This window comes from Pezoporus flaviventris, unplaced genomic scaffold (genome assembly GCF_033815535.1).
Source record: "Pezoporus flaviventris isolate CSIRO_AGI_PZ_B2104156 unplaced genomic scaffold, CSIRO_AGI_Pfla_v1 ptg000737l, whole genome shotgun sequence".
NCBI lineage: Eukaryota > Metazoa > Chordata > Aves > Psittaciformes > Psittacidae > Pezoporus > Pezoporus flaviventris.
In genome coordinates this window covers 1-27,443 of record NW_026893282.1, presented here as the reverse complement: position 1 = coordinate 27,443, position 27,443 = coordinate 1, and the positions used below count along the sequence as shown (strand labels likewise).

The 27,443-nt window shown below is 64.5% G+C and overlaps 5 protein-coding genes across 5 annotated transcripts; 1 reads left to right on the top strand and 4 right to left on the bottom strand.

Moving 5' to 3' along the window:
• Nucleotides 1–1,049: 1,049 nt before the first annotated feature.
• On the bottom strand, nucleotides 1,050–5,170 carry LOC133264284 (junctional adhesion molecule A-like). The gene is made up of 10 exons (XM_061444235.1): nucleotides 5,044–5,170; nucleotides 4,367–4,427; nucleotides 4,148–4,260; nucleotides 3,917–4,060; nucleotides 3,629–3,831; nucleotides 3,443–3,545; nucleotides 3,068–3,191; nucleotides 2,596–2,605; nucleotides 2,404–2,502; nucleotides 1,050–1,134 (listed from the first exon to the last, which is right to left on the bottom strand). Exons 1-10 carry the CDS (start codon nucleotides 5,168–5,170, stop codon nucleotides 1,099–1,101), a joined length of 1,020 nt encoding a protein of 339 aa, XP_061300219.1. The 3' UTR covers nucleotides 1,050–1,098.
• AMELX (amelogenin X-linked) lies at nucleotides 5,169–5,797 on the top strand. Its single transcript, XM_061444233.1, has 2 exons — nucleotides 5,169–5,177; nucleotides 5,222–5,797. The coding sequence occupies exons 1-2, from the start codon at nucleotides 5,169–5,171 to the stop codon at nucleotides 5,795–5,797; spliced, it is 585 nt and encodes a 194-aa protein (XP_061300217.1).
• A 135-nt stretch (nucleotides 5,798–5,932) lies between these two features.
• On the bottom strand, nucleotides 5,933–12,576 carry LOC133264282 (upstream stimulatory factor 1-like). Its single transcript, XM_061444232.1, has 13 exons — nucleotides 12,457–12,576; nucleotides 11,842–11,908; nucleotides 10,368–10,417; nucleotides 9,819–9,937; nucleotides 9,642–9,743; nucleotides 9,364–9,556; nucleotides 9,191–9,278; nucleotides 8,923–8,981; nucleotides 8,455–8,577; nucleotides 8,216–8,363; nucleotides 8,015–8,123; nucleotides 6,268–6,474; nucleotides 5,933–5,995 (listed from the first exon to the last, which is right to left on the bottom strand). Exons 2-13 carry the CDS (start codon nucleotides 11,847–11,849, stop codon nucleotides 5,933–5,935), a joined length of 1,269 nt encoding a protein of 422 aa, XP_061300216.1. The 5' UTR covers nucleotides 11,850–11,908; nucleotides 12,457–12,576.
• A 965-nt stretch (nucleotides 12,577–13,541) lies between these two features.
• LOC133264286 (rho GTPase-activating protein 30-like) lies at nucleotides 13,542–21,816 on the bottom strand. The gene is made up of 11 exons (XM_061444237.1): nucleotides 21,537–21,816; nucleotides 21,246–21,348; nucleotides 18,869–19,013; nucleotides 18,687–18,769; nucleotides 18,474–18,581; nucleotides 18,273–18,400; nucleotides 18,056–18,203; nucleotides 16,445–16,545; nucleotides 16,266–16,343; nucleotides 14,309–14,864; nucleotides 13,542–13,667 (listed from the first exon to the last, which is right to left on the bottom strand). Exons 1-10 carry the CDS (start codon nucleotides 21,628–21,630, stop codon nucleotides 14,311–14,313), a joined length of 1,542 nt encoding a protein of 513 aa, XP_061300221.1. The 5' UTR covers nucleotides 21,631–21,816; the 3' UTR covers nucleotides 13,542–13,667; nucleotides 14,309–14,310.
• A 4,016-nt stretch (nucleotides 21,817–25,832) lies between these two features.
• On the bottom strand, nucleotides 25,833–26,312 carry LOC133264287 (nectin-4-like). Its single transcript, XM_061444238.1, has 2 exons — nucleotides 26,190–26,312; nucleotides 25,833–26,105 (listed from the first exon to the last, which is right to left on the bottom strand). Exons 1-2 carry the CDS (start codon nucleotides 26,310–26,312, stop codon nucleotides 25,857–25,859), a joined length of 372 nt encoding a protein of 123 aa, XP_061300222.1. The 3' UTR covers nucleotides 25,833–25,856.
• Nucleotides 26,313–27,443: the final 1,131 nt, after the last annotated feature.

Sequence of the window (27,443 nt, the reverse complement as noted above, 5' to 3'; positions counted from 1 at the left end):
CCACCAGCACTGGAGATGCCACCAAGCCCTTATGGTGACACCAAGCTCTTCTGGTGACACCAGCACTGGAGATGCCACCAGCCCTTATGGTGACACCAAGCTCTTCTGGTGACACCAGCACTGGAGATGCCACCAAGCTCTTCTGGTGACACCAGCACTGGAGATGCCACTAAGCCCTTATGGTGACACCAAGGCCTGGTAGATGCCACCAGCATTGCAGATGCCACCAAGCCCTCATGGTGACACCAAGCTCTTCTGGTGACACCAGCAGTGGAGATGCCACCAACCCCTTATGGTGCCACCAACCCTTCCCCTGTTTCCCCCCCAGGCTGCTCCTGTTCCCATCCCAGCCTGTCCCTTGCCCCCCCCCAAGCCCCACCCCATTGCAGGACACAGCCCTGCAGGGAGATGCTGCCCTGGGGGACATGGGGGGGGGGGTGTCACACCTGGGGGTGTCACCGATAATCGGACACGTGTCCCCCCCCGCTGCTAACGTAGAGCTCTGCTATTAACGCGCGGCCCCCGGCCCCCATGTACGTGTATAGAGAGAGCCACTAACCGGGGGGCAGGAAGGGCCCCCCCCCCCCCCCAAAAATGGGTCCCACCCGCCCCCCCCGGGGGGGTGGGGCTCAGCCTCCACTGGGGGGCAAAGGCAAAGCGGTTACTAAATAAAGGCTGCGTTGATGGTGGGGCCGGGCCTGTGTGTCCCCATGTCCCGTGTCCCACCCCATAAGCAGTGCAGAGGGGCAGAGCCCCCCCCAGGGACAGGCTGTGTCTAAAGACACAGTTTGGTTTATTTCCAGCCCCCCCCCCCCCCCCAGTCCAAGGGGGTAACTGGGAGCAGTGGGTTGGGGGCACATTCCCAACCCCCCACCCCAGCCTTGTCCCCAAGTAGGGGACGCGGTGAATGTCCCCACAGGGGAGGGGGCGTAAAACCAACCCCCCCCCCCCCCCCAAATCCACGTGGGGCTGCCCCAAAGGCACCGGGTGAAGCTGCAGCATCCCGAGGAGCAGTGAAATCCCGGCGGAGCCACGGTCCCGGGGGGGGGGGGCACTGGGGACACTGGGGACACCGGGACGACCGCAGCGGGGGGGGGGTCACACCAGGAAGGACGATGTCTGCTTGAACTCTCCCTGTGGGGATGGGGGGGGACATCGATGGCGCTGGGGGATGGGGGGCACCCAACTGGTCCAGCTGGGTTTGCTGGATGGGGAATGTCAGGGATGGGGAAGGAATGGGGAAGGATGGGGAAGGATGGGGAAGGATGGGGAAGGATGGGGAAGGATGGGGAAGGATGGGGAAGGATGGGGAAGGATGGGGAAGGATGGGGAAGGATGGGGAAGGATGGGGAAGGATGGGGAAGGATGGGGAAGGATGGGGAAGGATTGGGAAGGATGGGGAAGGATGGGGAAGGATGGGGAAGGATGGGGAAGGATGGGGAAGGATGGGGAAGGATGGGGAAGGATGGGGAAGGATGGGGAAGGATGGGGAAGGATGGGGAAGGATGGGGAAGGATGGGGAAGGATGGGGAAGGATGGGGAAGGATGGGGAAGGATGGGGAAGGATGGGGAAGGATGGGGAAGGATGGGGACGGCAAAGGATGGGACGGGGAATGGGAACACCAGGGATGGGGAAGATGGGGAATACTGGGAACAGGGAATGCTGGGGTCAGGGAATACCAGGGATGGGAAGAGGGAACAGTGGGGGCTGAGGATGGGGAATGAAGGGGATGTGGACAGAGAATACCAAGGATAGAAATACCAAGGATAGGGACAGGGAATGCTGGGATGGGGGAGAGGGAATGATGTTGATGGGGATGGGGAAAGGGAACACCAGGGATGGAGAACGCTGGGGATGGGGAAGATGGGGAATACTGGGAACAGGGAATGCTGGGGTCAGGGAATGGTGGGGCTGGGGACAGGGAACAGTGGGGTTGAGGAGAGGGAATGAAGGGGATGGGGAGAGAGAAAACCCAAGGGTGGGGATAGGGAATGGCAGGGATGGGGACAAGGAATACTGCGGACAAGGAATGCCAGGGTTGGAGCCAGGGAACAACAGGGATAGGGAATGGTGGGGATAGGGATGGGGAACAGCAGGGATGGGGACAGGGAACACTGCGGACAAGGAATGCCAGGGTTGGAGCCAGGGAATAACAGGGATGGGGAATAGTGGGGATAGGGATGGGGAACGGCAGGGTTGGAGCCAGGGAACAACAGGGATAGGGAATGGTGGGGATAGGGATGGGGAACGGCAGGGATGGGGACAGGGAATGATGGGAAACGCACGGCTCCGAGTTCCCAGCTGGGCTTAAACCACAACCCCGGGGATGGGGACGGGGAATGGCAGGGACAGGGAACGGGGACAGGGACGAGGGCTGGGGCTGTCCCTGCGCTGCCCCTCACCTGGCTGCGGTGCGAGGGTTGGCTGTAAATCACCTTCTTGCCGGTGCCGCTGCAGGAAGAGAAGGGAAGGGGGCGATGGGGCAGGGAACAGATCCCCCCCTGCCCCCATCACCCCCCCAGCACCCGGTGCCTCCGAGGACCTTCCCAAGCCCAGAGTGAGGAGGAGGAGGAGGCAGCAGCGGCTTCACTTACTCTTTTCTCTCTGGAATAGAAGAAAGAGCTGGAGTTAAGGGGGGCATCATGGGGGGGGACATCATGGGGGGGACATCATGGGGGACACATCATGGAGGGGACACATCATGGGGACACACATCGTGGGGACACGCATCGTGGGGGGGACACATCATGGGGGGGACACCATGGGGGGGACACCATGGGGGGGGACACCATGGGGGGGGACACCATGGGGGGGGACACATCATGGGGGGACACATCATGGGGGGGACACATCATGGGGGGGGACATCATGGGGGGGACATCATGGGGGGGGACATCATGGGGGGACACATCATGGGGGGGACACATCATGGGGGGACGCATCGTGGGGGGGGCACATCATGGGGGGGGACACATCATGGGGGGACACATCATGGGGGGGACATCATGGGGGGGGACACATCATGGGGGGGACATCATGGGGGAGGGACATCATGGGGGGGGGCACAGGGCCCAGGACTCACTGCTGAAGAAGCCCCGTCTGTAGGCAAACCAGACGCCGAAGGCCACGAGTGCCAGCACCATCAGCAGCACCACGACAGCGGCCACGATGCCGCCGACGTTGACCTCACCTGCAAAGGCAAAGAGGGATGGGGAGGGCTGAGAGGGGCCAATCCCAGTGGGGAAACCCGGGAAGAGAGCCCGGAGCCAGGATCCGACCTGGATCTGGGTAGATCCAGCAGCCGAATCCAGCTTTAGGTGTCCCCAGGGGCAGTTTTCCCCTTTCCCTGTCATCAAACCGGGCTCTTGGGAACGCCAACGGGATCTTTAACACTGCAAGGGAACGACGGTGCCCCCCCCTCAACCTGGGGCTGGTCCTTACTGGCTTCCATACGGATAGCATCGGATCTCTGCGCGGATCCTACGTTGTTGCTGGCCTCGCAGGAGTAGGCACCGCTGTCGGAGCTGCCGAGGGGCTGGAAGACCTGGATGGGAGCCGGGATGTGAGCGCAGGATACAGGGAACCAGGGATGGGATACCCACGCTTGGAGCCCACCCCCTCATTCACCAGCTCGCCCGTGGCGGTGTCCAGGGTGTAGGAGGAATTGCGGAAGCTGGGGCTGGATTTGGGATCGGTGGGGAGCAGCATCCCGTCCTTGTACCAGCGGAAGGTGGGGGGGGGCGAGCCGTCCGTCTCGGTGCAGCGCAGCACGATCCTGCTGCCGATGGTGGCCGAGGTGGGGACGTGGGCCACGGGCTTGGAGGGCGGCACTGGGGGAGCCGCGGGCTGGGTCAGCACCGGTCCCACACCACGGCGGGGACAGGGACGAGCAGGGATGGGGGGGCACGGGCGCACCTTGGACAATGAGGTTCACCTCGGACTTGGCGATCTTGCTGCCGTCCCCCACCACCTCGCAGATGTACTTCCCGGTGTCCGCCCGCGTCACCGTGACGAAGGCGATGGCGTTGGGGGAGAAACGGATCCGGTCCTTGTAGGGCTCTGGAAGAGAGGGAATGGGCTGGGAATGGGGCTGGATGGGCACAGGGAAAAGGGGAGGGGGAAGGTGTGCGTGTGTGTGTGCCGTACCCGTCAGTTCCCCCCATAGTAGAAGAGCACAAGCGAGGATCCCTTCTGGAACTTCCACTCGATGCGGGGGTTCTTCAAGCCGAACTCGTAGGCGGCACAGGGAATCTCGGCGGCTATGGGGTGGGATTGGGGGGGGGGAAACGGTGCTGCCGACCCGTGCCACCGGAGCAGCAAGCGGGAACCCCCGGCGCCGCGATGGGATAACGGGGACGGGGACACTCACGCTCGTTCTCAGGCACTTCTTTGGTCTCGTAGGTGACCTGGGCTCCCACCAGCGACACTGCGGAGGGACAAGGACCCGGCTCTGGGATCCAATGGGATCCAGGGAGCAGGAAGGGGTCAGCGGAGCCCCGAGGCGGCGGTGACGGTCACCGGAGCCCGGTGACACCAACACCCGCTGGGACACGGGCTCCGGAGCTGGAAAATCCCGTCCGGCTGCTCCGGGTGCGCCGCGGCCCTGCCCGGTTTCGGGCCACTCGGCCACGCACACGGAATGCGCCTGGGCACGCGTGGCCCCTGCCCTTCCCCAAAGGCACCCCGAAACGGGGCGGGAAGAGGGATTTTTGGGGTGAAATAAGGCGGAAATGGGTGTTGGGTGGCTCCAAGCATAAAGCGTTGCTCAACACCAAGGGAATGCCATCGGCATGGAAAAGTCTGGAAGCGCGGCCCGGGGAAGGATTTGGGGTGAATTCAGGTGGATTCGGGGCACAAGGAGCCGGCAGAGGCCACGCCATGGGATCACCGCCGGCTCCACCGCGGCCGCCATCGGGTTAATCCCGAGCGGCTCCGGGACCGCTCCCGCACAAAGGGGCAGGAAAAGGCACCGAGACCACGGCCCCGCACCCCGAAACCGCAGCCTTTGGAGCCGCGGCCCCGGGATACCCCCCCCCCCCCACCGGCGGCACCAGGAAGAGCCCCGGCTCCGGCCGGGATGTTTGCCTGAGCCGGGTTTCCGGCGCCGGGAAGTGCGGCCGGATCCACACCCTCCGTTACCGGCTCCACCGAGGGACTCGGTTCCCCCATGCCCCCGGTACCGCGAACCCCCCCCCCGTACACAAAGACCCTGATCCGCAGAGCCCCCGGTACCCCAAGAACCTGAACTCCCCGGTACCGTGGGACCCCGAAACCCCCGGTTCAGAGAACCCCCGATACTCCGGATACCCCGAACCCCCGGTACAGCGAACCTCCCGGCACCCACGGTACCCCCGGTACCGCGAATCCCCAGCTACCCACGATACCGCGACCCCCCCGGTACCCACGATACCCCCGGAACCGCGAATCCCCCGCTACCCACGATACCCCCGATACAGCGAACCTCCCGGTATCCACGATACCCCCGATACCGCGAACCTCCCGGCACCCACGATACCCCCGGTACCGCGAATCCCCAGCTACCCACGATACCGCGACCCCCCCAGTACCCACGATACCCCCGACACCGCGACCCCCCCGGTACCCACGATACCCCCGGAACCGCGAACCCCCCCCATACCCCCGATACCACGAACCCCCGCTACCGCGAACCCCCGCTACTCACGATACCCCGATACCGCGAATCCCCGATACCACGAACCCCTCGATAACCTCGAACCCCCCGGTACAGCGAATCCCCGATACCACGAACCTCCGGTAGCACGAACCCCCCGATAACCTCGAACCCCCCGATAACCTCGAACCCCCCGATAACCTCGAACCCCCCGGTACAGCGAATCCCCGCTACCCCGAACCCCCCGCGTGTCGCTGGGAGCGGCACCGGCTCAGCCCTCGCCCGGTTCCTTTGGGTCTTCACCCGGTGCTGGTGTCCCCCGTCCCCCCCCGCCCCACGCTGCGGTTCCCGGTGACAAAGTTCTTTATCGCCCATAAACCCAACCACAAACCATAAACAACGGGGCGGTGCCGCCGTGCCCCCTGCGCCCTAACGGGGCTCCACCGGGGCGGGAGGGCTCCACAAGACCCCGTTACCAGACCCCGTTACCAGGCCTCAGACACCCCCCCCCCCAATACCCCCAATACCCCCGAACCCCCGGTACCGGCCACCCCCCCCCCACAATACCCCCGGTACCGGAGGCCCGCGGCCATTGTCCGGTCACCTCGTGGTCCCCGTCCCCCCCGGCACTCACCGGCCGCCCCGAGGAGCAGGAGCCAGGGCCCGGGGCCGCCCCCCGCCGCTGCCGCCATCGCCGCCGCCTCGCCCGCGCCAGGTGCGGCCCCGCCCCGCCCAGGTGCGGCCCCGCCCCTCCCCGAGGGGCTGGACCAACCGGGTGCCGCCCCTCCACCAGGTGCTGCGGAGCCCCGCCTCTCACCCCATCGGCCATTGGCTGGGCCTCCTGTCAGAGCCAAGAGCGGACGCGGCCCGCAACCAATAACAAGAAGGCTCGGCCCCAAACCTCTGATTTGATTGGCTGGGGAGAAGAGGCCGTGCGAGAGACAGGTGTGAAAAAGGATTGGGCGGGGCAAAACCTGCTGGCCAATCAGAAAGCGCTCTTTAACTTCTGGCCAATGGGAGCGCGTTGCGTCCGTCGCCGGGGCCCTCGGGCGGGGACACCAGGGCGTTACCATGGCGACGGGGCCTGCGGCCTCTTCAGACCCCGAGCGCCTCCCGGGGCTCCCGGTGCCCCCCCCCCTAATTCCAGCACCTTCCGGTATCCCCAGGGGAAAGGGGGGGGTCCCCCCATGCCCAAGGATCCCATGGGTGCCATGGAGGGCTCCATGGGTGCTATGGAGAGCTCCACGGGTGCTATGGAGAGCTCCATGGGTGCTACGGAGAGTTCCATGGGTGCTATGGAGGGCTCTATGGGTGCTATGGAGAGCTCCATGGGTGCTATGGAGGGCTCCACGGGTGCTATGGAGGGCTCCACGGGTGCTATGGAGGGCTCCATGGGTGCTGTGGTGGGCTCCATGGGTGCTATGGAGGGCTTCATGGGTGCTATGGAGGGCTCCACGGGTGCTATGGAGGGCTCCACGGGTGCTATGGAGGGCTCCATGGGTGCTGTGGTGGGCTCCATGGGTGCTATGGAGGGCTTCATGGGTGCTATGGAGGGCTTCATGGGTGCTATGGAGAGCTCCACGGGTGCTATGGAGGGCTCCACGGGTGCTATGGAGGGCTCCATGGGTGCTATGGAGGGCTTCATGGGTGCTATGGAGAGCTCCACTGGTGCTATGGAGAGCTCCACGGGTGCTATGGAGGGCTTCATGGGTGCTGTGGTGGGCTCCATGGGTGCTATGGAGGGCTCCACGGGTGCTGTGGTGGGCTCCATGGGTGCTGGGGGGGGCGGGGAATGAGCGGCGGGCTCTGAAAAACAAATCACTATTTTTATTTATTTTTTTGCCTTTTTTTTGTTTTCTTGGGTGTTTTTTTTTGTTTGTTTGTTTTTTTTTCGTTAAATTCAGAGTTTAAAAAAAAACCCGTCTGGCCCCGGGGGGAGGGGAGGGGGGGATGGGGGGTTGGGGGGGGGTGGGGGCGGGGCAGCCGCAGCGGGAGGTGGGGGAGGGGACACACGGACCCCGGGGACCCCCAACACCACCCCGGGAGGGGGTGTCCCATGGGGGGAGGGGGGACGGGGACATCACGGGCGCAGGCGGGGGGGGGGAGGGGGGGCAGGCAGTGCTTGGGGGGGGGAGGGGGGAAGTTTGGGGGGGCACTGGAGGGGGAGGGCCGGCGCCCGCCTGGCCGAGAGCGTGTGCACGAAGCGCGGGGGGGGGGTCTGTGGGGCACATGAAGTTTATGGGGAGGGGGGGGGCACAGGGGGAGAGGGGAACACAAACCAAAGGGGGGTCCTCATGTCACACTGGGGGGGGGGAAGGGGGGGGGGAGGGGGAGTTGTGGGTCGCGGGGGGGGGGAGGTGTCCCCCGTGTGTCCCCCCCACCCCGTCCCCGCTGTCCGTCAGTGGTGTGTCGTTCTTGATGACGATCTCGACGCCGTGCTGGCGGAGCTGCGCCCGCAGGATCAGGTTCCTTGTTCTTGAGGTCCTCGACCTGGCACCGGGATGGGGTACCCATGGGAAAGGGGGGTCAGGACAAGATGGACCCACCCCCCCACGTTGGGTATAGGGAACCTAAATCCCTACCCCACACCATTCCTCACCTGCTGCCGCAAGACCTCGTTGTCCATCTGGAGCTGGTCGAGGCCCTGCAGCTCCTCAGAGAGGCGGTGGTTGCTCTGCCGCAGCTCCTGGATGTAGTCGCAGGCTTTGGGACAGGGATCCCCCCCTTGCTCTGGGGATTGGGGATACATAGGGGTGAATTAGGGAGGGGGAGGGGGGGGGGCACCGGTACCCCATAGAGCCCACCCCGAGCCCCACTGTGCCTCCGTGGAGGGAAGGGGGGGTCCGGACCTGCCCTGACTTGGTGTTCTCCATGGAGCAATCGGGGATGATCTTGGAGAGCTGCACGATCCAGTTGTTGATCTTGTCCCTGCGCCGGCGCTCCACTGCCGGGGGGCACAGAGGGGTTGGGGGGCAGCAGGGCCCTGAGACACCCCCCCCCCTCCCCATACCCCATACCAGCCCCCCCTCTGGCTGGGCTGGGGGTCACTGTCCCCTGTTGTGCTGGACCCAGTCGCCAGGGGGGGGCAGAATGGGCCCGGTTGGGGTCAAATCAGCCTCTTTTAGGGTGGCCTCGAGGCTCCCCAAAGAAGGTTTTAACAAGAGCTTTGGGGTGTCTCCTTAGAGCTTTTCCATCCAGGAATCGGGAGCCGGGGCTGGCTGTTCTCCCGCACCGGATCCCTCCATCCCGCACCGGACACGGGATGCTCCCCCCATCCCGCTGCCGGTACCTTCGTTGTGCTGTGCCCGGCGCTTCTCATCCCGGGTGGCTCGTGGTGCCTCCGACTTCCTGGGGGAACACCGGCGGCGTCGGTCCTGGTGATCCCGGTGAGGATCCGGCTCCATCCCAGCCCTCCCCATGCCGGCATGGGGGGATGGATCGGGGTGATCCAGCCCGCTCCGTAAGCGCCGGAGCATCCCCCAGCCACGTGCCAGGGGATCCGTGAAGGATTCCGGGGTGGAGGGGGGGGCAGATTTGGGGGCAGATCCGGTACTCACGGGGAGTAAGGGTGGGCCCGGGGGGCGATGGACCTCTGCGGGCCCCCCTGCAGCACCTCCTGCGGCGACATCATCACAAAGAACTGCCCTGAAGGACCCAAAGGGCCACGGGGTGAGGCGAGGAGCAGCCCGAACCGGGCCACGACCCCCACCCTGGACACCCCACACCGTACCCGTAGGGGTGGGCTGCCCTAGGAGGGCCTCCGAGTTCTGCGTGGTGACGACGGCGGTGGCCGTGGTGCCCGCGCCGGCCGAGGTGCTGGTGTCGGCCACGGCCGTGGTGGGGAAGTAGGTGTAATGGGTCTCGGTGGCCGTGGCCTCCGTCTCCACCGCATCCTCGCTCGTGAAGGCGCCCTGGATGACGGCCTGCAACGGGGGAGCCGCAGCGGTGCCGCGGTGGGACAGGGCGCCGGAGACGCTCCCCGCCGCGCTCACCATCACCGGCACCCACCTGTGTCATGGACTGGGTGGCGGGGTAGCCGCTGATGGCGCTGGTGCCCTCCGTCTGCCCGTCCAGCTGCCCATCAGCCACTTGGATCACCCTATACATCACCTATGGAGAGCGTGGGGCTGCAGGGACCGGCCGGTGCCACCGGGCCCCCCACCCCGGTGCTCCCGGTGCCGGTACCTGCGTGCCGCCGTTCTCCGTGCGAAACACATACTTGATGTTGGGGTCGGGGAAGGTGGCTGCAGACTGGATGCTGGCAATGGCGACGCTGGTGGGATCCTCCCCTGTGGCCACTGCACCTTAAGGCAAGAAGAAGGTTTAGGGAGGCACTGGCACAGGGTATCCGAGGAATGGGGATGCTCCGGCCCTGGCAGTGCTCAAGGCCAGGTTGGACACAGGGCCTTGGAGCAAGGTGCTCCGGTGGAAGGCGGCCCTGCCCGTGGCAGCGGTTGGAGCCGGAGGAGCCTTAAGGTCCCTTTATCCCAAATCATTCCATGATTCTGCCCCATGCCAGGGAAAGGGCCAAGGCCAAAGGTCCCTGTGATGCTGAGGGGCTCAGCGCTATTCCCTTCTCTAGCAGGGGCAAGGACAGGGCCTGGTGTTAAACGCCTCCAGCCACTTGCTGGTGCTAAACTGGGCATGGCCAGTGCTAAACCAGGGCAGCCGCAGCCCTAAACAGCCCCCACCCCATAGCCCCCACCCCATAGCCCACAGGGGGTCCCCACTCACCTTCCTGGATCTGCACCGTTCCCTCTTCCGTCTCGGCTGCTTTCTGCTGCCTGCAAGGAGAGGAGCAACGGGTCAGGGACCCCCATACCCCATCACTGGGGATCCCCCATAGCCCATTACTAAGGACCCCATAGCCCATTGCTGGAGACCCCATAGCTCATTGCTGGGGACCCCACAGCCCATGGCTGGAGACCCCCATAGCCGATTACTGGGGACCCAATAGCCCATCGCTGGGGACCCCCATAACCCATTACTGGGGAACACATAGCTTATCGCTGGGGATCCCCCTTAACCCATTATTGAGGACCCCATAGCCCATTGCTGGGGACCCCTCATACCCCATCACTGGGGATCCCCATAGCCCACTACTAAGAACCCCACAGCCCATCGCTGGGGACCCCCCATAACCGATTACTGGGGACCCAATAGCCCATCACTGGGGTTCCCCCCTAACCCATTATTGAGGACCCTATAGCCCATTGCTGGGGATCCCCCTAACCCATTATTGAGGACCCCATAGCCCATCGCTGGGGATCCCCCCATACCCCATCACTGGGGATCCCCCATAGCCCATTACAAAGAACCCCACAGCCCATCACTGGGGACCCCCCATAGCCCATTATTGGGGACCCCATAACACATCACTGGGGACCCCCACAGCGCATCATTGAGGACCCCATATCCCATAGCTGGGGATCTCCTCATAGCCCATTATTGAGGACCCCACAGCCCATCGCTGGGGATCCCCCGCAGCCCATTGTTGGGGACCCCACAGCCCATTATTGAGGACCCCATACCCCATAGCTGGGGATCCCCCCTAACCCATGATTGAGGACCCCATAGCCCATTGCTGGGGACCCCCCATAGCCCAGTATAGAGGACCCCATAGCCCATAGCTGGGGATCTCCCCTAACCCATTATTGTGGACCCCATAGCCCATTGCTGGGGACCCCCATAGCCTATCATTGAGGACCCCACAGCCTATCACTGGGGATCCCCCCTAACCCATTATTGAGGACCCCATACCCCATAGCTGGGGATCCCCCCATACCCATTATTGAGGACCCCATAGCCCATCGCTAGGGATCCCCCCATAGCCCATTATTGAGGACCTCATAGCCCATCGCTGGGGATCCCCCCATACTCATTATTGAAGGCCCCACAGCCCATCGCTGGGGATCCCCCCATACCCCATCACTGGGGACCCCATAGCCCATTATTGAGCACCCCATAGCCCATCAATAGGACTCCACAGCCCATCGCTGGGGATACCCCCTAACCCATTATTGAGAACCCCATACCCCATCACTGGGAACCCCCATAGCCCATTATTGAGCACCCCATAGCCCATCATTGAGGACCCCATACCCCATCACTGGGTACCCCCCATACCCATTACTGAGGACCCCATACGCCATCGCTGGGTACCCCACATCCCACCCCATGCACACCCCCGCCCCGGTCCCCATCTCACCCCTTCATCGCTCCGCTCCGACGGGCATCCGCGGGGCAGACGCAGAGGAGGCTCCGGCTTCACAGCCCTGCAGGGGCAGAGGGGGCTGAGCCGGGGCCGCCCCTTCACCCCCATCCTCCTCCCGCTGTCACTGGCACCCCCCGTGCCCCCGGTTCCGCCCCTCCCGCCGCGACCCCCGTTCCTTTGTCCCGGTTGTGGCGCCGGGAGCGGGGGTCCCGCACCGCGCCCCCCCCGGCTTGATCCCCGCGGCACGCCCCCGGGCCCAGCGCTCGGCTCCGGCCCTCACCGGGGCCCAAAACCGGGTGTCAGGGCCGGGGGCAGCCGTGACAGGCGCGGGGGGGGCTGCGGGGAACGGTGACAGGGCCCCGGGGGGGGGCGGCGGGACCCGGGACCGGGAGCCCGGAGCGGGGGGGGGGACGCGGCCCGGCGGCAGCGCTGGGCCTCGGCTGGGCCTCGGTCCTCCCCGCGGCAGGGCCCGGCCCCGCGGCTCCGCGGGCGGCGAAGGCGGTGTCGGCCCTGCCCGGCCCTGCCCCTCCCGTCCCGTCCCGTTCCCGGCGCGGTCCCGCTCCCGGTACCGGTGCCCCCCCTCCCGTTCCCCCCCCCCTCTCCCGGTACCTGTCCGCGCCGGGCCGCCCTGCGCGCGCTCGGCCCCTTGTCTCGCCATGGAGCCCCGCACATGCGCACGGTGCCGCGGCGCCGCCATCGCAGGCCCGGGCGGAAGCGGCTCCGGTGCCCACACCCTCACTCCGCCTCCCCCCCGCTTCACGCCTCCGCCGCCGCCATCTTGGGGCCGGGCACGGCGCCATCTCAGCGCGCGCGGCCGCCATCTTAGACGGCGAAGCTTCAGCGGCTTCCACCCCCGCCGCCATCTTGAGTGAGGGCGGCGCCATCTTGGAGACGGGCACCCCCCCGGTCTCCTTCAGCCCCGGGCGAACCGGGGATGCTCCCGGTGCATCCCGGCCACCACCCCCCCCCCCCCTTCCCCTCTCCGCTCGCCACCGGCAGCCCCACGCCGCCATGTTGTGCTGAAGGAGGCCGCAGCGGTAGACAAAGCCCAGCGCCTTTATTGCCCCGCGGCCCCGCTCTCCGCCGCTCCGGGGGCCTGCCCGGTTCCCCCCCGGCTCCACGGGCACCGGAGCGGCCATTCCCGGTTCCCCGCCGCAGTACGTCTGGATCCGGCGCACCGGGGCCCGGCCCGACGGCAGCTCCGCGTCCAGGGACACGCTGGCCCGGGCCCGCCAGCCCGCCCGCCTCAACGCGGGGCCGGGGCCAAGGAGCGGCCTCTCCGGTGAGGCCGCCGCTGCCTCCTCGGCCGGGCCCGGTGGCACCGTGGCGAACTGCGGCTTGGGGGGCACGACGGGCACGGAGCGGGCCTGCAGCACCGGCGCGGCCCGCGTGGCCAAGCGCAGCACGGCCGCGGGTTCGGGAAGCACCGACGGCTCCGGCCGGCTCGGCCCCGCGCTGCCCTCCGGCGGCGGGGATGGAGGCACCGGGGGCGGTTCCCCTTCCCCGGGCTCCCCCGGGGCGCTGGGAGCGGGGCCGGCTCCGGCCTCTTCGATGGCTTCATCCGATGCGTCCGGCCCCGGTCCCGCGCGGCCGGGGTCAGTCCTGGCACCGTCCCCGGCCCCCGGAGCATCCTCTGCGGCTCGGGTCGGTACCGGGCTCCCGGGGGGCTCCAGCGCTGGCCGCAAGGGGCTGAGGTCGTCGTGGGCGCTCAGGAACGTCTCGTCCGAGTCGGTGTCGTCGGGCGCCATGAAGAACATCTCGTCCATGCACTCCTCGATGGACAAGTAGCTGCAGGGCGGCTCCGCCGGCGGCTCCCCCGGCTGGGACCGGGAGACAGGGGCAGGGCGAGGGTGACACCAGGGACCCCTTTGCATCCCTGCCCCTTCCAGCCCATCGCGTCCGGTCCGTGCCCATCCTTGTCTGCTCCATCCCATCCATGTCACTGCCATTCCATCCCTGTTCCCTCCATCCCTCTTCATGCTCATCCCTGTCCTTTCCATCCAATTCCCATTCCCTCCCTCGCATGCGTATCCCTTCCATGCCATCCCTATGCCTCCATCCTCACTGCCAATCCCATCCCTGCCCCCTCCATCCTATCCCAATCCCCTCCATCTTTACCCTGTCCCTTGCATCCCCATCCCCTCCATCCCATCACTGCCATCTGCATCCCATCCTTGTCTCTTCCATCCCTACCGTGTCCATCCTATCCAATCCCTGTTCTGCTCATGCTTTCACTTGTCCCATCCAATTCCCATCCCCTCCATCACACCTCTCTCCCCACTGTGTCCATCCCATCCCCGTCCCTTCCATCCCATTCCCATTCCCATCCCCTCCATCACATCTCTATCCCCCGCTGTGTCCATCCCATCCCTGTCCCTTCCATCCCCCCATGCCTCCCCCATCCCATCCCAGGGGCTGTCCCTCCCCACTCCCGCCCCGTTCCCGCCCCGCTGGAGCTCACGTTCATGCACCCGCTCTCCATCCCGTCCTCGCTGGCCGCCATCCCCTCGCCCTCACCCGCCGTGCCCGGCGGCAGCTCCCGCTCCCCCTGCTCCCCATCCCCGGCACCCTCCAGCCAGGGCTCGGGGCTATCCAGGAAGGCGAAGGAATCCCGGAGCTCCATGGAGAGGCGGCTCCGGGCCGCGGGGACGGGGACCCCGGCTCCGGAGCATCCCCGCCGGCATCCGGCTGCGGAGCGAGGGCGCCGGTGGCCGGGGCCGGGCAGGGCAGCCCCCGGTTCAGGCGGGACAGGTTGGCTGCGATGTGCAGGGGGACGGTGACGGACAAGGGCACCGAGATGTGGACCCCGGCGGCCCTCGGGGCTCGGCTGCGCCCTGCCCGGGGGGTGCTGGGCTCTGAGTGGGCGCTGCCCTCGCCCTGCGGCTGCTCCGGGGGCTCCTCTCGGCCCTCGCCCGACTCCCGGCAGCGCCCCGGCGGCACCGGGCACGCGTCGAAGCTTTCCCGGCGCTGCGGAGGCTTCCCCGGGGGCGGCTCCTCCGGACAAGGGTCCCCTGCGCCTGGGGGGCGCGGGCGGGCTCTGCGGGTGCTCGTCCACCCCATCCCATCCCGTCCCATCCCATCCCACCCCATCCCATTGCATCCCGTCCCATCCCATCCCCATCCCATTGCATCCCATCCACCCCATCCCATTGCATCCCGCCCCATCCCATTGCATCCCGTCCATGCCGTCCCGTCCCATCCACCCCATGCCATCCCATTGCATCCCGCCCCATCCCATCCCCATCCCATTGCATCCCGCCCCATCCCATCCCATTGCATCCCGTCCATGCCGTCCCGTCCCATCCACCCCATCCCATCCCATTGCATCCCGTCCCGTCCCATCCCATTGCATCCCATCCCCATCCCATCGCATCCCATCCACCCCATCCCATACCACACCATCCCATTGCATCCCATCCCATTCTATCCCACTCCATCCCATCCCAGTCACCCTTTCCCATCCCACCCCATGTCATTGCACCCCAGGCCACCCCACCCCATCCCACCCCATCCCATCTCATCCCATCCTACCCCAACCCACTCAATTCCATCCCACCCCATCCCATCTCATCCCACCTCATCCCATCCTGTCCCATCCCAGTCACCCTTTCCCATCCCACCCCACCTCATTGCACCCCATCCCATCCCATCCTGTCCCACCCCATCCCATCTCATCCCATCCTGTCCTACCCCATCCCATCCCAGTCACCCTTTCCCATCCCACCCCATCTCATTGCACCCCATCCCATCCTGTCCCACCCCATCCCATCCCAGTCACCCTTTCCCATCCCACCCATCCCATCCTGTCCCATCCCATCCCACCCCATCCCACTCAATTCCATCCCACCTCATCCCATCCCAGTCACCCCCTCCCACCCCCCCATCCCCACACCCCCACCCTCTCCCACCCTCTCCCACCCCATCCCATCCTGTCCCATTCTATCCCACCCCATCCCAGTCACCCCCTCCCACCCCCCCTATCCCCACATCCCCACCCTCTCCCACCCCATCCTGTCCTACCAATCCCATCCCACTCAATTCCATCCCACCTCATCCCATCCTGTCCCATTCTATCCCACCCCATCCCATCCCAGCCACCCTCTCCCACCCCCCCGATCCCCACACCCCCACCCTGTCCTACCCCACCCCATCCCATCCCACCCCATCCCACTCAATTCCATCCCACCTCATCCCATCCTGTCCCATCTATCCCACCCCACCCCATCCCAGTCACCCCCTCCCACCCCCCCCCATCCCCACACCCCCACCCTCTCCCACCCCATCCCACCCATCCCATTCTGTCCTACCCCACCCCACCCCATCCCACCCCATCCCACTCAATTCCATCCCATCCTGTCCCATTCTATCCCATCCCCACCCCATCCCAGTCACCCCCTCCCACCCCCCCACCCTCTCACCATGGCTGCCGGCGGGGAGGGCGCTGAGCGAGTCCATGCTCTTGGCCGGGCGCAGGCTCCTCGCGCCGCCCTTGTCCTCTGGGGTGAGGAAGGGAGCGGGGATGTCCCCGAGCCCCACATGTGGGGACGTGACCCCGAGCCGTGGGGTCCCCCCTCCTGGGGGCAGCGTCGGGCCCCACCTCGCTCCTCCAGCGCCTTCGCCTTGCGCTTGGCCTCGTGGCTGGAGCGGCCGAGGTGGAAAATGGATCTCCACTTCCTGGCCTTGAGGGAGCCCTTCCTCCTGCGGGAGGATGTGGGGTGCATGAGGACAGGGGGTGCATGAGGATATGGGGGTGCACGAGGATATGGGGGGGTGCATGAGGACATGGGGGTGCATGAGGATATGGGGGGGTGCATGAGGATAGGGGGTGCACGAGGACAGGGGGTGCATGAGGATATGGGGTGCATGAGGATATGGGGGGGTGCATGAGGATATGGGGTGCATGAGGACATGGGGGTGCATGAGGACATGGGGGTGCATGAGGATATGGGGGGGTGCATGAGGATAGGGGGTGCACGAGGATATGGGGTGCACAAGGACAGGGGGTGCATGAGGATATGGGGTGCATGAGGACATGGGGGTGCATGAGGATATGGGGGTGCATGAGGATATGGGGGTGCACGAGGATATGGGGGGGTGCATGAGGATATGGGGGTGCATGAGGATATGGGGGTGCACGAGGATATGGGGGGGTGCATGAGGACATGGGGGTGCATGAGGATATGGGGGTGCACGAGGATATGGGGGGTGCATGAGGACATGGGGGTGCATGAGGATATGGGGGTGCACGAGGATATGGGGGTGCACGAGGATATGGGGGGGTGCATGAGGACATGGGGGTGCATGAGGATATGGGGGTGCATGAGGATATGGGGGTGCATGAGGATAGGGGTTGCATGAGGATATGGGGGTGCATGAGGATATGGGGTGCACGAGGATATGGGGGTGCATGAGGATATGGGGGTGCATGAGGACAGGGGGTGCATGAGGATATGGGGTGCATGAGGATAGGGGGTGCATGAGGATATGGGGGTGCATGAGGATATGGGGGTGCACGAGGATATGGGGTGCATGAGGATATGGGGTGCACGAGGATATGGGGTGCACGAGGACAGGGGGTGCATGAGGATATGGGGTACATGAGGATAGGGGGTGCATGAGGATATGGGGTGCATGAGGATATGGGGGTGCACGAGGACAGGGGGTGCATGAGGATATGGGGTGCATGAGGATATGGGGGTGCATGAGGATATGGGGTGCACGAGGACAGGGGGTGCATGAGGATATGGGGTGCATGAGGATATGGGGGTGCATGAGGATATCGGGGTGCATGAGGATATGGGGTGCACGAGGACAGGGGGTGCATGAGGATAGGGGGTGCATGAGGATATGGGGGGGTGCATGAGGATATGGGGTGCATGAGGATATGGGGGTGCATGAGGATATGGGGTGCACGAGGACAGGGGGTGCATGAGGATATGGGGGTGCATGAGGATATGGGGGTGCATGAGGATATCGGGGTGCATGAGGATATGGGGTGCACGAGGACAGGGGGTGCATGAGGATAGGGGGTGCATGAGGATATGGGGGTGCATGAGGATATGGGGGGGTGCATGAGGATATGGGGGGGTGCATGAGGATATGGGGTGCATGAGGATATGGGGGTGCACGAGTACACGGGGGGGGTGCACAAGCACACGGGGGTGCGCACAAGGACAGGGGTGTCCCCCCCCCGGGCGCCGGCTCCCACCTGTGGTCGCTGAGCTCGATGATGGTGTGGTAGGGCCGGATCGGGGGGGGGCCATCGCCCTGGCTCAGCGCCGCCGGGACGTGGTACGGTGGCGGCGGCTGCCCCCCCCCGGCCAGCAGCAGGGACCGGCGGGGGCTCTCGGCTCCTGCTGCCATCACAATGGGGTGTTAAGGTACCCCCCAACGCCGCCACCCCCTATTTGCCCCATAGGCCGTACCTCGGAGGGGAGCGTCCCCGAAGAGCTGCTCCACGTGGGTGAGGATGAACTCCACCACGATGGACTGGACGCGCACCTCCATGAACGCCGCGGTGCCGTTGAAGCCCGACGCCTCGATGTCCTTGGACCTGTCACGTCCTCGGGGGTCACCCCCCCTTGTCCCCCCCATGCCCCGTGCCCGTGCCCTGTCCCCCCGCTCACCGCAGCAGGTTGGGGGCCCACACGATGGCCAGGTTCCTGGCGTGCATGTTGGTCCGGCTGCTGTGGGCCGCCATGCGCAGGAGGTGCCGCATCAGGAACTCCAGGGTCCTGCGGCACCGGGGGAGTCAGGGACAGCGGCACCCATGGGTGCCACCGCGTGTCCGTCCCGTCCCCCCCACACACCCCATTGTGTGTGTCCCCCCCCACCTTTACCTATAGTGAGGCCCGGGCAGCTCCTTCAGCACCTCCTTGATCTTCACCAGGCGCGCTTCCTCCATCTGGATGGCCACGGCATCCTGCTGGGCACCGGGAGCGGGTGACCGAGCGCCGGCCCCCGCTGTGGAGGTGACCGAGCGGGGCGGGGACGGGGACGGGGACCGGGGACCGGTGCTCACAGCGAACTTGTGGTAGAGCTGGTAGGTGAGGAGCGGGTTGGGCAGCTCCCGGCAGTAGGCTTTGCACAGGGAGCTCACGCAGTGGATGTCCTGCAGGTAAACGTCCCTGCGCAGGTCGGGGCAGCGCTCGCTCTCGAACTCCTGCCTGCGGTGGGATGGGGATGGGAATGGGGTGGGATGGGGATAGGGTGGGATGGGAAGGGAACGGGGATAGGATGGGGAGGAGGATGGGATGGGAATGGGGTGGGATGGGAATGGGATGGGGTGGGAATGGGATGGGGATGGGGATGGGATGGGATGGGGATAGGGTGGGATGGGAAGGGAACGGGGATAGGATGGGGAGGAGGATGGGATGGGAATGGGGGTGGGATGGGAATGGGATGGGGTGGGAATGGAATGGGAATGGGATGGGGATGGGGTGGGATGGGGATGTGGATGGGGTGGGATGGGAAGGGAATGGGGATAGGATGGGATGGGGATGTGGATGGGGTGGGATGGGAAGGGAATGGGGATAGGATGGGATGGGAATGGGGTGGGATGGGAATGGGATGGGGTGGGAATGGGATGGGGATAGGATTGGGATGGGGATGGGAATGGGATGGGGATAGGATTGGGATGGGGATGGGAATGGGATGGGGATAGGATGCGAATGGGATGGGATGGGATGGGATGGGGATAGGATTGTGATGGGGATGGGAATGGGGATGGAAGGGGAATGGGGATGGGATGGGGATGGGAATGGGAAGGGAATGGGATGGGGATGGGATGGGGATAGGATTGTGATGGGGATGGGGATGGAATGGGAACGGGGATGGAATGGGAATGGGATGGGGATAGGATGGCATGGGGATGGGAATGGGTTGGGAATGGAATGGGATGGGGATGGGGTGGGATGGGGATGCGGTTGCCATGGTAATAGGATGGGATGGGTTTCAGCTACTGCTGAAGCCAGGATAGATGGGAATGGGATGGGGATGAGGGGATCCCCCTCTCTGGCTGCACTGGGGCATCCCTGGGGTGTCCCAAGGGCTGTTGTGGTTGCTGGGGAGCAGACACAGCCCCGATGGGCTGGCAATGGGGAGGGTTGGTCAGACAGGGCCTTGGTGACACGGGGGGATGCTGGGAATGGGAGCACATTGGGAATGGTGGGGACTGGGGGATGCTGGGGATGGGGCATGGCAGGGGCAGGGGATGCTGGGAACACTGTGGATGCAGGGGATGCTGGGGACACTGGGAATGCAGGGGATGCTGGGGACACGTAATGCTGGGGACACGGGATGCTGGGGACATGGGATGCTGGGGACACTGGGGATGCAGGGGATGCTGGGGACACTGGGGATGCAGGGGATGCTGGGGACACTGGGGATGCAGGGGATGCTGGGGATGCAGGGGATGCTGGGGACACTGGGGATACAGAGGATGCTGGGGACACTGGGGATGCTGGGGACACTGGGGATGCAGGGGATGCTGGGGACACTGGGGATGCTGGGGACACTGGGGATGCTGGGGACACTGCGGATGCAGGGGATGCTGGGGACACTGCGGATGCAGGGGATGCTGGGGACACTGGGGTGCAGGGGATGCTGGGGACACTGGGGTGCAGGGGATGCTGGGGACACTGCGGATGCAGGGGATGCTGGGGACACTGGGGTGCAGGGGATGCTGGGGACACTGGGGCTATGGGCCGTCGGGGCCCTTGCGGGCAGGGGGGATGCGCCAGTGTGAGGAAAGGGGAAAAGTGCAACCCCTGGAGCCGATAGGGGTGGGAAGGAAACGAGAATTGAACAGGGAGGAGGAAGGAGGGGAAGGGCTGGAGCCGGGGCTGCGGGATGGGAGGGGCGAGCCACGGGGATGGAGCTGGGTTGGCTCCTGAGCTGGCCCCATCCCCATCGCCCTCCCACTGCATTCCCGCTTCCTCGTGTCTCATCCCACCAGCACCCCATGTGGTCCCGTGTCCCCATCTCCCTCCTTCCAGCTCCTGTCTCCATCCCATTCCCATCTTCCTTCTGTTTGACCCAGTCCAGTCTCCAGCTCCGTCCCGGCTCCATCTGATCTCCATCCCTTTATCTCCATCCTTTCTCCCTTATCGCCATCCCAACTGCTCCAGCTCCATCCCATCTGCTCCTGTTCCTGTCTCCATCGTCTCCATGATTTCTCCATCATCTCCATCCCATCCACCCTTGTCTCCAGCTCCATCCTTGCTGCATCATCTCCATCCCAACTGCTCCAGCTCCATCCCCTCCACTCCTGTCCCCATCCTCTCCATCCCATCTCTCCCTGTCTCCATTGTCTCCATCCCCTCCACTCTTGTCTCCATCATCTCCATCCTTTCTCCACCCGCTCCATCGCCATCCCCATCCCCTCCGGCCCCGCTCACCGCAGCCGCTGGATGTTGGAGGACACCCCGGAGAGCCGGTAGATCCCATCCACCACCCCGTGCTGCTCCACGAACTCCGTGCAGCTCCTCAGCACCTGCGGCACTGGGGGGGGGGCGAGCACCAGGCCCCATCACCCCTCAAAGCCCCCATCCCCATCCTTGGCCCACCCTGGACCACTCTGGGACCCCCGAACCTCAGAGGGGGCCCTCACCGGAAGAGCCCGATTGCGGCACCGGTGACGCAACCGCGGCGAGACCCAGCCCCGGCACCCCCGGTGCCCCCGCGCTCACCGTCCTGCCCCGAGCGCTGCAGCAGCTGCAGGAGGTCGCAGCCGAAGACCCGCTCGCGGGCACCGCCCTTGCGCCTCGCCTTGTGCCGCGACATGGCTGCGATCAACCCCTGCCCATGGCCGGCACCGGCACCGCGCCCGGGGCGCAGCGGGCGGAAGAGCCCTAGGGAGGAAGTGCCGGGGCCGGGGGAGCCGCGAGGCCTCTGCTGGCTCCGGGGCGCAGCAGGAAGGTGGCGGCCGCCCGCGAAGCGCTTCCTGCTGCCGGCACCTCCAAACCGCAGGCAACGAGCACCAGCGAGCACCGACGTTGTGAGTGCACCAATGAGCACCAGCGAGCACCAACGTTGTGAGTGCACCAATGAGCACCAGTGAGCACCGACGTTGTGAGTGCACCAATGAGCACCAGCGAGCACCAACGTTGTGAGTGCACCAGTGAGCACCAGTGAGCACCAACGTTGTGAGTGCACCAGTGAGCACCAGTGAGCACCGACGTTGTGAGTGCACCAATGAGCACCAGTGAGCACCGACGTTGTGAGTGCACCAATGAGCACCAGTGAGCACCAACGTTGCGGGTGCACCAGTGAGCACCGACGTTGTGAGGGCACCAATGAGCACCAGTGAGCACCAACGTTGTGAGTGCACCAATGAGCACCAGTGAGCACCAACGTTGTGAGGGCACCAATGAGCACCAGTGAGCACCAACGTTGTGAGGGCACCAATGAGCACCAGTGAGCACCAACGTTGTGAGTGCACCAATGAGCACCAGTGAGTACCAACGTTGTGAGTGCACCAATGAGCACCAGTGAGCACCGACGTTGTGAGTGCACCAATGAGCACCAGTGAGCACCGACGTTGTGAGTGCACCAATGAGCACCAGTGAGCACCAACGTTGCGGGTGCACCAGTGAGCACCGACGTTGTGAGGGCACCAATGAGCACCAGTGAGCACCGACGTTGTGAGTGCACCAATGAGCACCAGTGAGCACCAACGTTGCGGGTGCACCAGTGAGCACCGACGTTGTGAGGGCACCAATGAGCACCAGTGAGCACCAACGTTGTGAGGGCACCAATGAGCACCAGTGAGCACCAACGTTGTGAGTGCACCAATGAGCACCAGTGAGCACCGACGTTGTGAGTGCACCAATGAGCACCAGCGAGCACCGACGTTGTGGGTGCATCAGTGAGCACCAACGTTGCGAGGGCACGGATGAGCACCACCGTTGTGAGTGCACCAATGATCACCAGTGAGCACCAACACTGTGAGTGCACCAGTGATCACCAGCGAGCACCAACGTTGCGGGTGCACCAATGATCACCAGCAAGCACCAACGCTTGTGTGTGCATGATCACCAGCGAGCACCAACGTTGCGGGTGCACCGATGAGCACCAACGTTGTGAGTGCACCAATGAGCACCAGTGAGCACCAATGTTGTGAGTGCACCGATGATCACCAGTGAGTACCAACGTTGCGGGTGCACCAGTGAGCACCAACACTTGTGTGTGCATGAATGATCACCAGTGAGCACCAACCTTGTGAGTGCACCAATGATCACCAGCGAACACCAACGTTGAGTGCACCAATGAGCACCAATGAGCACCAACCTTGTGAGTGCACCAGTGATCACCAGCGAGCGCCAACGCTTGTGTGTGCACCAGTGTCATGTGTGCACCAACGCTCAGCGGAGAGCTGTGTGTGCACCAATGTTCACCAACGCTTGTGTGTGCACCAGTGTCATGTGTGCACCAACGCTCACCGGAGAGCTGTGTGTGCACCAATGCTCACCAGAGAGTTGCGTGTGCACCAATGTTCACCAACGCTTGTGTGTGCACCAGTGTCATGTGTGCACCAACGCTCACCGGAGAGCTGTGTGTGCACCAATGCTCACCAGAGAGTTGCGTGTGCACCAATGTTCACCAACGCTTGTGTGTGCACCAGTGTCATGTGTGCACCAACGCTCACCAGAGAGCTGTGTGTGCACCAATGTTCACCAACGCTTGTGTGTGCACCAGTGTCGTGGGTGCACCAACACTCACCAATGAGCACCAACATTGTGTGTGCACCAGCAATCATCGGCGAGCACCAACGTTGCGTGTACACCAACAATCACAAATGTTGTGTGCACCAATGCTCACCAGCGCACGCCAACGCTTGTGTTTGCACCAGCACCGGTGCTCATGCACACACACACGAACACTTGGGTGCCCTTGCCGTGGTGCTCGTGCACGCTCTGGGGCACCCGTGTGGGTTCCGTGTGCTCCTGCTCCTCGTGCACCGGGGCCATGTGCAGAGCACGCTTGTGCCATACGTGTGCACGCTTGTGCGTGCTCGTGTCATACGTGCGCATGCTTATTCATGCTTGTGCCATATGTGTGCACGCTTATTCATGCTTGTGTCATACGTGCGCACGCTTATTCATGATTGTTCCATATGTGTGCACGCTTATTTGTGCTTGTGCCATACGTGTGCACGCTTGTGCATGCTCCTGTCATATGTGCGCACGCTTATTCATGCTTGTGCTGTACGTGCGCACGCTTATGCACGCCTATGCCATACATGTGCATGCTTGTGCATGCTCCTGTCATATGTGCGCACGCTTATTCATGCTTGTGCTGTACGTGCACACGCTTATGCACGCCTATGCCACACGTGTGTACGCTTGTGCATGCTTTTGCCATACATGCGCACGCTTATGCACACCTCGGCCATACATGTGCATGCTTGTGCCATACGTCCACATGCTCGCGCATGCTTGTGCCATACGTGTGCATGCTTGTGCGTGCTTGTGCCATACGTGCGCACGCTTACGCACGCCTCTGCCATACGTGTGCTTGCTTGTACCATACGTCCACATGCTCGCACATGCTTGTGCCATACGTGCGCACACTTATGCACGCCTCTGCCATATGTGTGCATGCTTGTGCCATACGTCCACATGCTTGTGCGTGCTTGTTCCATACGTGCGCACACTTATGCATGCCTCTGTCATATATGTGCATGCTTGTGCGTGCTTGTGCCATACGTGCACACGCTTGTGCATGCTGGTGTCATACATGTGCACGCTTATTCATGCTTGTGCCATACGTGCACACGCTTGTGCACGCTTGTGCCATATGTTTGCACGCTTGTGCCACACTTGAGCATGCTTGTGCCATACATGCACATGCTTGTGCACGCTTGTGCCATGTTTGCACGCTTGTGCCACACTTGAGCGTGCTTGTGCCATACATGCACATGCTTGTGCACGCTTGTGCCATGTTTGCACGCTTGTGCCACACTTGAGCGTGCTTGTGCCATACATGCACATGCTTGTGCACGCTTGTGCCATGTTTGCACGCTTGTGCCACACTTGAGCGTGCTTGTGCCATACATGCACATGCTTGTGCACGCTTGTGCCATGTTTGCACGCTTGTGCCACACTTGAGCGTGCTTGTGCCATACGTGCACATGCTTGTGCACGCTTGTGCCATGTTTGCACGCTTGTGCCACACTTGAGCGTGCTTGTGCCATACGTGCACATGCTTGTGCACGCTTGTGCCATATGTTTGCACGCTTGTGCCACACTTGAGCGTGCTTGTGCCATACATTCACATGCTTGTGCACGCTTGTGCCATGTTTGCACGCTTGTGCCACACTTGAGCGTGCTTGTGCCATACATGCCCATGCTTGTGCACACTGGTGCCATGTTTGCACGCTTGTGCCACACTTGAGCGTGCTTGTGCCATACGTGCACACGCTCGTGCACGCTCACACGTGCTCGCGTGCCCATCCTCGCACACGCGTCGGACACGGGGTCCCAAGGCCCGCAGGGGTTTATTTACAAGCGGGGCCGCAGCAGCGGGGGGGGGCCCCGTCCTATACAGGGTCTGTACACGGGGACACGCGTCCCGGGGACCCCCATCACCAGCCCCACGCATGGGGGGCCCCAGCGGGGGCTGCCAAGGGGGGTTCTGTGGGGTGGGGGGGGGGGGGGAGTGGGGGTGTGCGTTGGGGGGTCCGGGTTTTTGAGGGGGGGGAAGGGGAGAGGGGACGGAAGCCCCCCAAGTGCCGCCTGCAAAGCAGGAACCGGCCCAGAGTCCGATGGGGGGCTTGGGGGGGGGGGGGGGGTTGTTGGGGGGCTCCTGCCCCTGTCCTTGGGGTGTCCCCACACCCGGGGGGGGGGGGGGGGGGGGGGTTGTCCGGTGCCGCCGTCACCTCCTCGCCCCCCGGCGCTGTGCCCGCAGGCAGGGGGTGCGCACGGAGCGTGTCCCTCACCCTGTGCCCCATGGCGGGGGGGTGTCCGTCCCCCCGTCCCCCCCCCCCAACAACCTCCATGGGCAGCGGCTCACACGAGGTGCCCGCGGCCGTTGATGTAGATGCCGTTGGTGGTGGGCTTGGCTTGGAGCATGCCGTTCTCCTGCACGAAGTGGGTCATGGCTTGCTTGATGGGGTCGTCGCCGCCGGGGCCGCCGCCGCCTTCCTCCTCCTCGTCCTTGGGCTCCTTCCCCGCCGGCGCCGCAGGGACCTCGGTCTGCGTTTCGATCTCCCGCACGGTCGAGAGCGTGGAGTAACTGCGGCCCTCGGGCTCCTCGCTCTGCGCGTGGGGACGGGACGGGGGTCACACGCGTGGACCCCAAAGTCCCGTGTGTCCCCCCCCCCCATGGACCCCGGTGCTCACCATGGCCGAGCAGATGCTGGTGCCGCGCAGGCTGTCCCCCCGCAGGCTGCCCTGGCGGCTCTCTGCCCGCAGCTGCAGCGTCTCCTCCAGCTGCAAGGGCCCCGTTAGACCCAAGCACCCCATGGACCGGCCCCACGGACACCCCATGGAGCAGCCCCATTGACACCCCATGGAGCAGCCCCATTGATACCCCATGGACCGGCCCCACGGACACCCCATGGAGCAGCCACATTGATACCCCATGGAGCAGCCGCATTGATAACCCATGGAGCAGCCCCACGGACACCCCATGGAGCAGCCACATTGATACCCCATGGAGCAGCCGCATTGATACCCCATGGAGCAGCCCCATTGACACCCCATGGAGCAGCCCCATTGACACCCCATGGAGCAGCCCCATTGACACCCCATGGACCGGCCCCACGGACACCCCATGGAGCAGCCCCATTGACACCCCATGGAGCAGCCCCATTGATACCCCATGGACCAGCCCCACGGACACCCCATGGAGCAGCCGCATTGATACCCCATGGAGCAGCCCCATTGACACCCCATGGAGCAGCCCCATTGACACCCCATGGAGCAGCCCCATTGAAACCCCATGGACCGGCCCCACGGACACCCCATGGAGCAGCCCCATTGACACCCCATGGAGCAGCCCCATTGAAACCCCATGGACCGGCCCCACGGACACCCCATGGAGCAGCCCCATTGACACCCCATGGAGCAGCCCCATTGATACCCCATGGAGCAGCCCCATTGATACCCCATGGACCAGCCCCACGGACACCCCATGGACCAGCCCCATTGATACCCCATGGAGCAGCCCCATTGACACCCCATGGACCGGCCCCACGGACACCCCATGGACCGGCCCCACGGACACCCCATGGAGCAGCCCCATGGAGCAGCCCCATTGACACCCCATGGAGCAGCCGCATTGAAACCCCATGGACCGGGCCCACGGACACCCCATGGAGCAGCCCCATTGACACCCCATGGAGCAGCCGCATTGATACCCCATGGAGCAGCCCCATTGACACCCCATGGAGCAGCCCCATTGACACCCCATGGACCGGCCCCACGGACACCCCATGGAGCAGCCCCATGGAGCAGCCCCATTGACACCCCATGGACCGGCCCCACGGACACCCCATGGAGCAGCCCTATGGAGCAGCCCCATTGACACCCCATGGAGCAGCCGCATTGAAACCCCATGGACCGGCCCCACGGACACCGCATGGAGCAGCCCCA

Bases quoted from the DNA above. Each gene is read 5' to 3' on its own strand.
- LOC133264287 (XM_061444238.1), bottom strand. From the start codon at position 26,312: ATGGGGTGCTTGGGTCTAACGGGGCCCTTGCAGCTGGAGGAGACGCTG. The intron at 26,106-26,189 runs GTGAGCACCGGG...CCCCACGCGCAG, and splicing joins CCAGCATCTGCTCGGCCATG to AGCGAGGAGCCCGAGGGCCG.
- LOC133264282 (XM_061444232.1), bottom strand. The intron at 9,557-9,641 runs GTGGGTGCCGGT...CCCCCGTTGCAG, and splicing joins CCACCCAGTCCATGACACAG to GCCGTCATCCAGGGCGCCTT. The intron at 8,124-8,215 runs GTAGGGATTTAG...TCCCGGTGCCAG, and splicing joins CAGGTGAGGAATGGTGTGGG to GTCGAGGACCTCAAGAACAA.
- LOC133264284 (XM_061444235.1), bottom strand. From the start codon at position 5,170: ATGGGGGAACCGAGTCCCTCGGTGGAGCCGGTAACGGAGGGTGTGGAT. The intron at 3,546-3,628 runs GTGAATGAGGGG...GCTCCCATCCAG, and splicing joins ACACCGCCACGGGCGAGCTG to GTCTTCCAGCCCCTCGGCAG. The intron at 1,135-2,403 runs GTGAGGGGCAGC...CCATCCCCACAG, and splicing joins AACCCTCGCACCGCAGCCAG to GGAGAGTTCAAGCAGACATC.
- LOC133264286 (XM_061444237.1), bottom strand. From the start codon at position 21,630: ATGTCGCGGCACAAGGCGAGGCGCAAGGGCGGTGCCCGCGAGCGGGTC. The intron at 21,349-21,536 runs GTGAGCGCGGGG...CCCCCCCCCCAG, and splicing joins GCAGCGCTCGGGGCAGGACG to TGCCGCAGGTGCTGAGGAGC. The intron at 18,770-18,868 runs GTGAGCACCGGT...GGTGCCCAGCAG, and splicing joins AGCTCTACCACAAGTTCGCT to GATGCCGTGGCCATCCAGAT.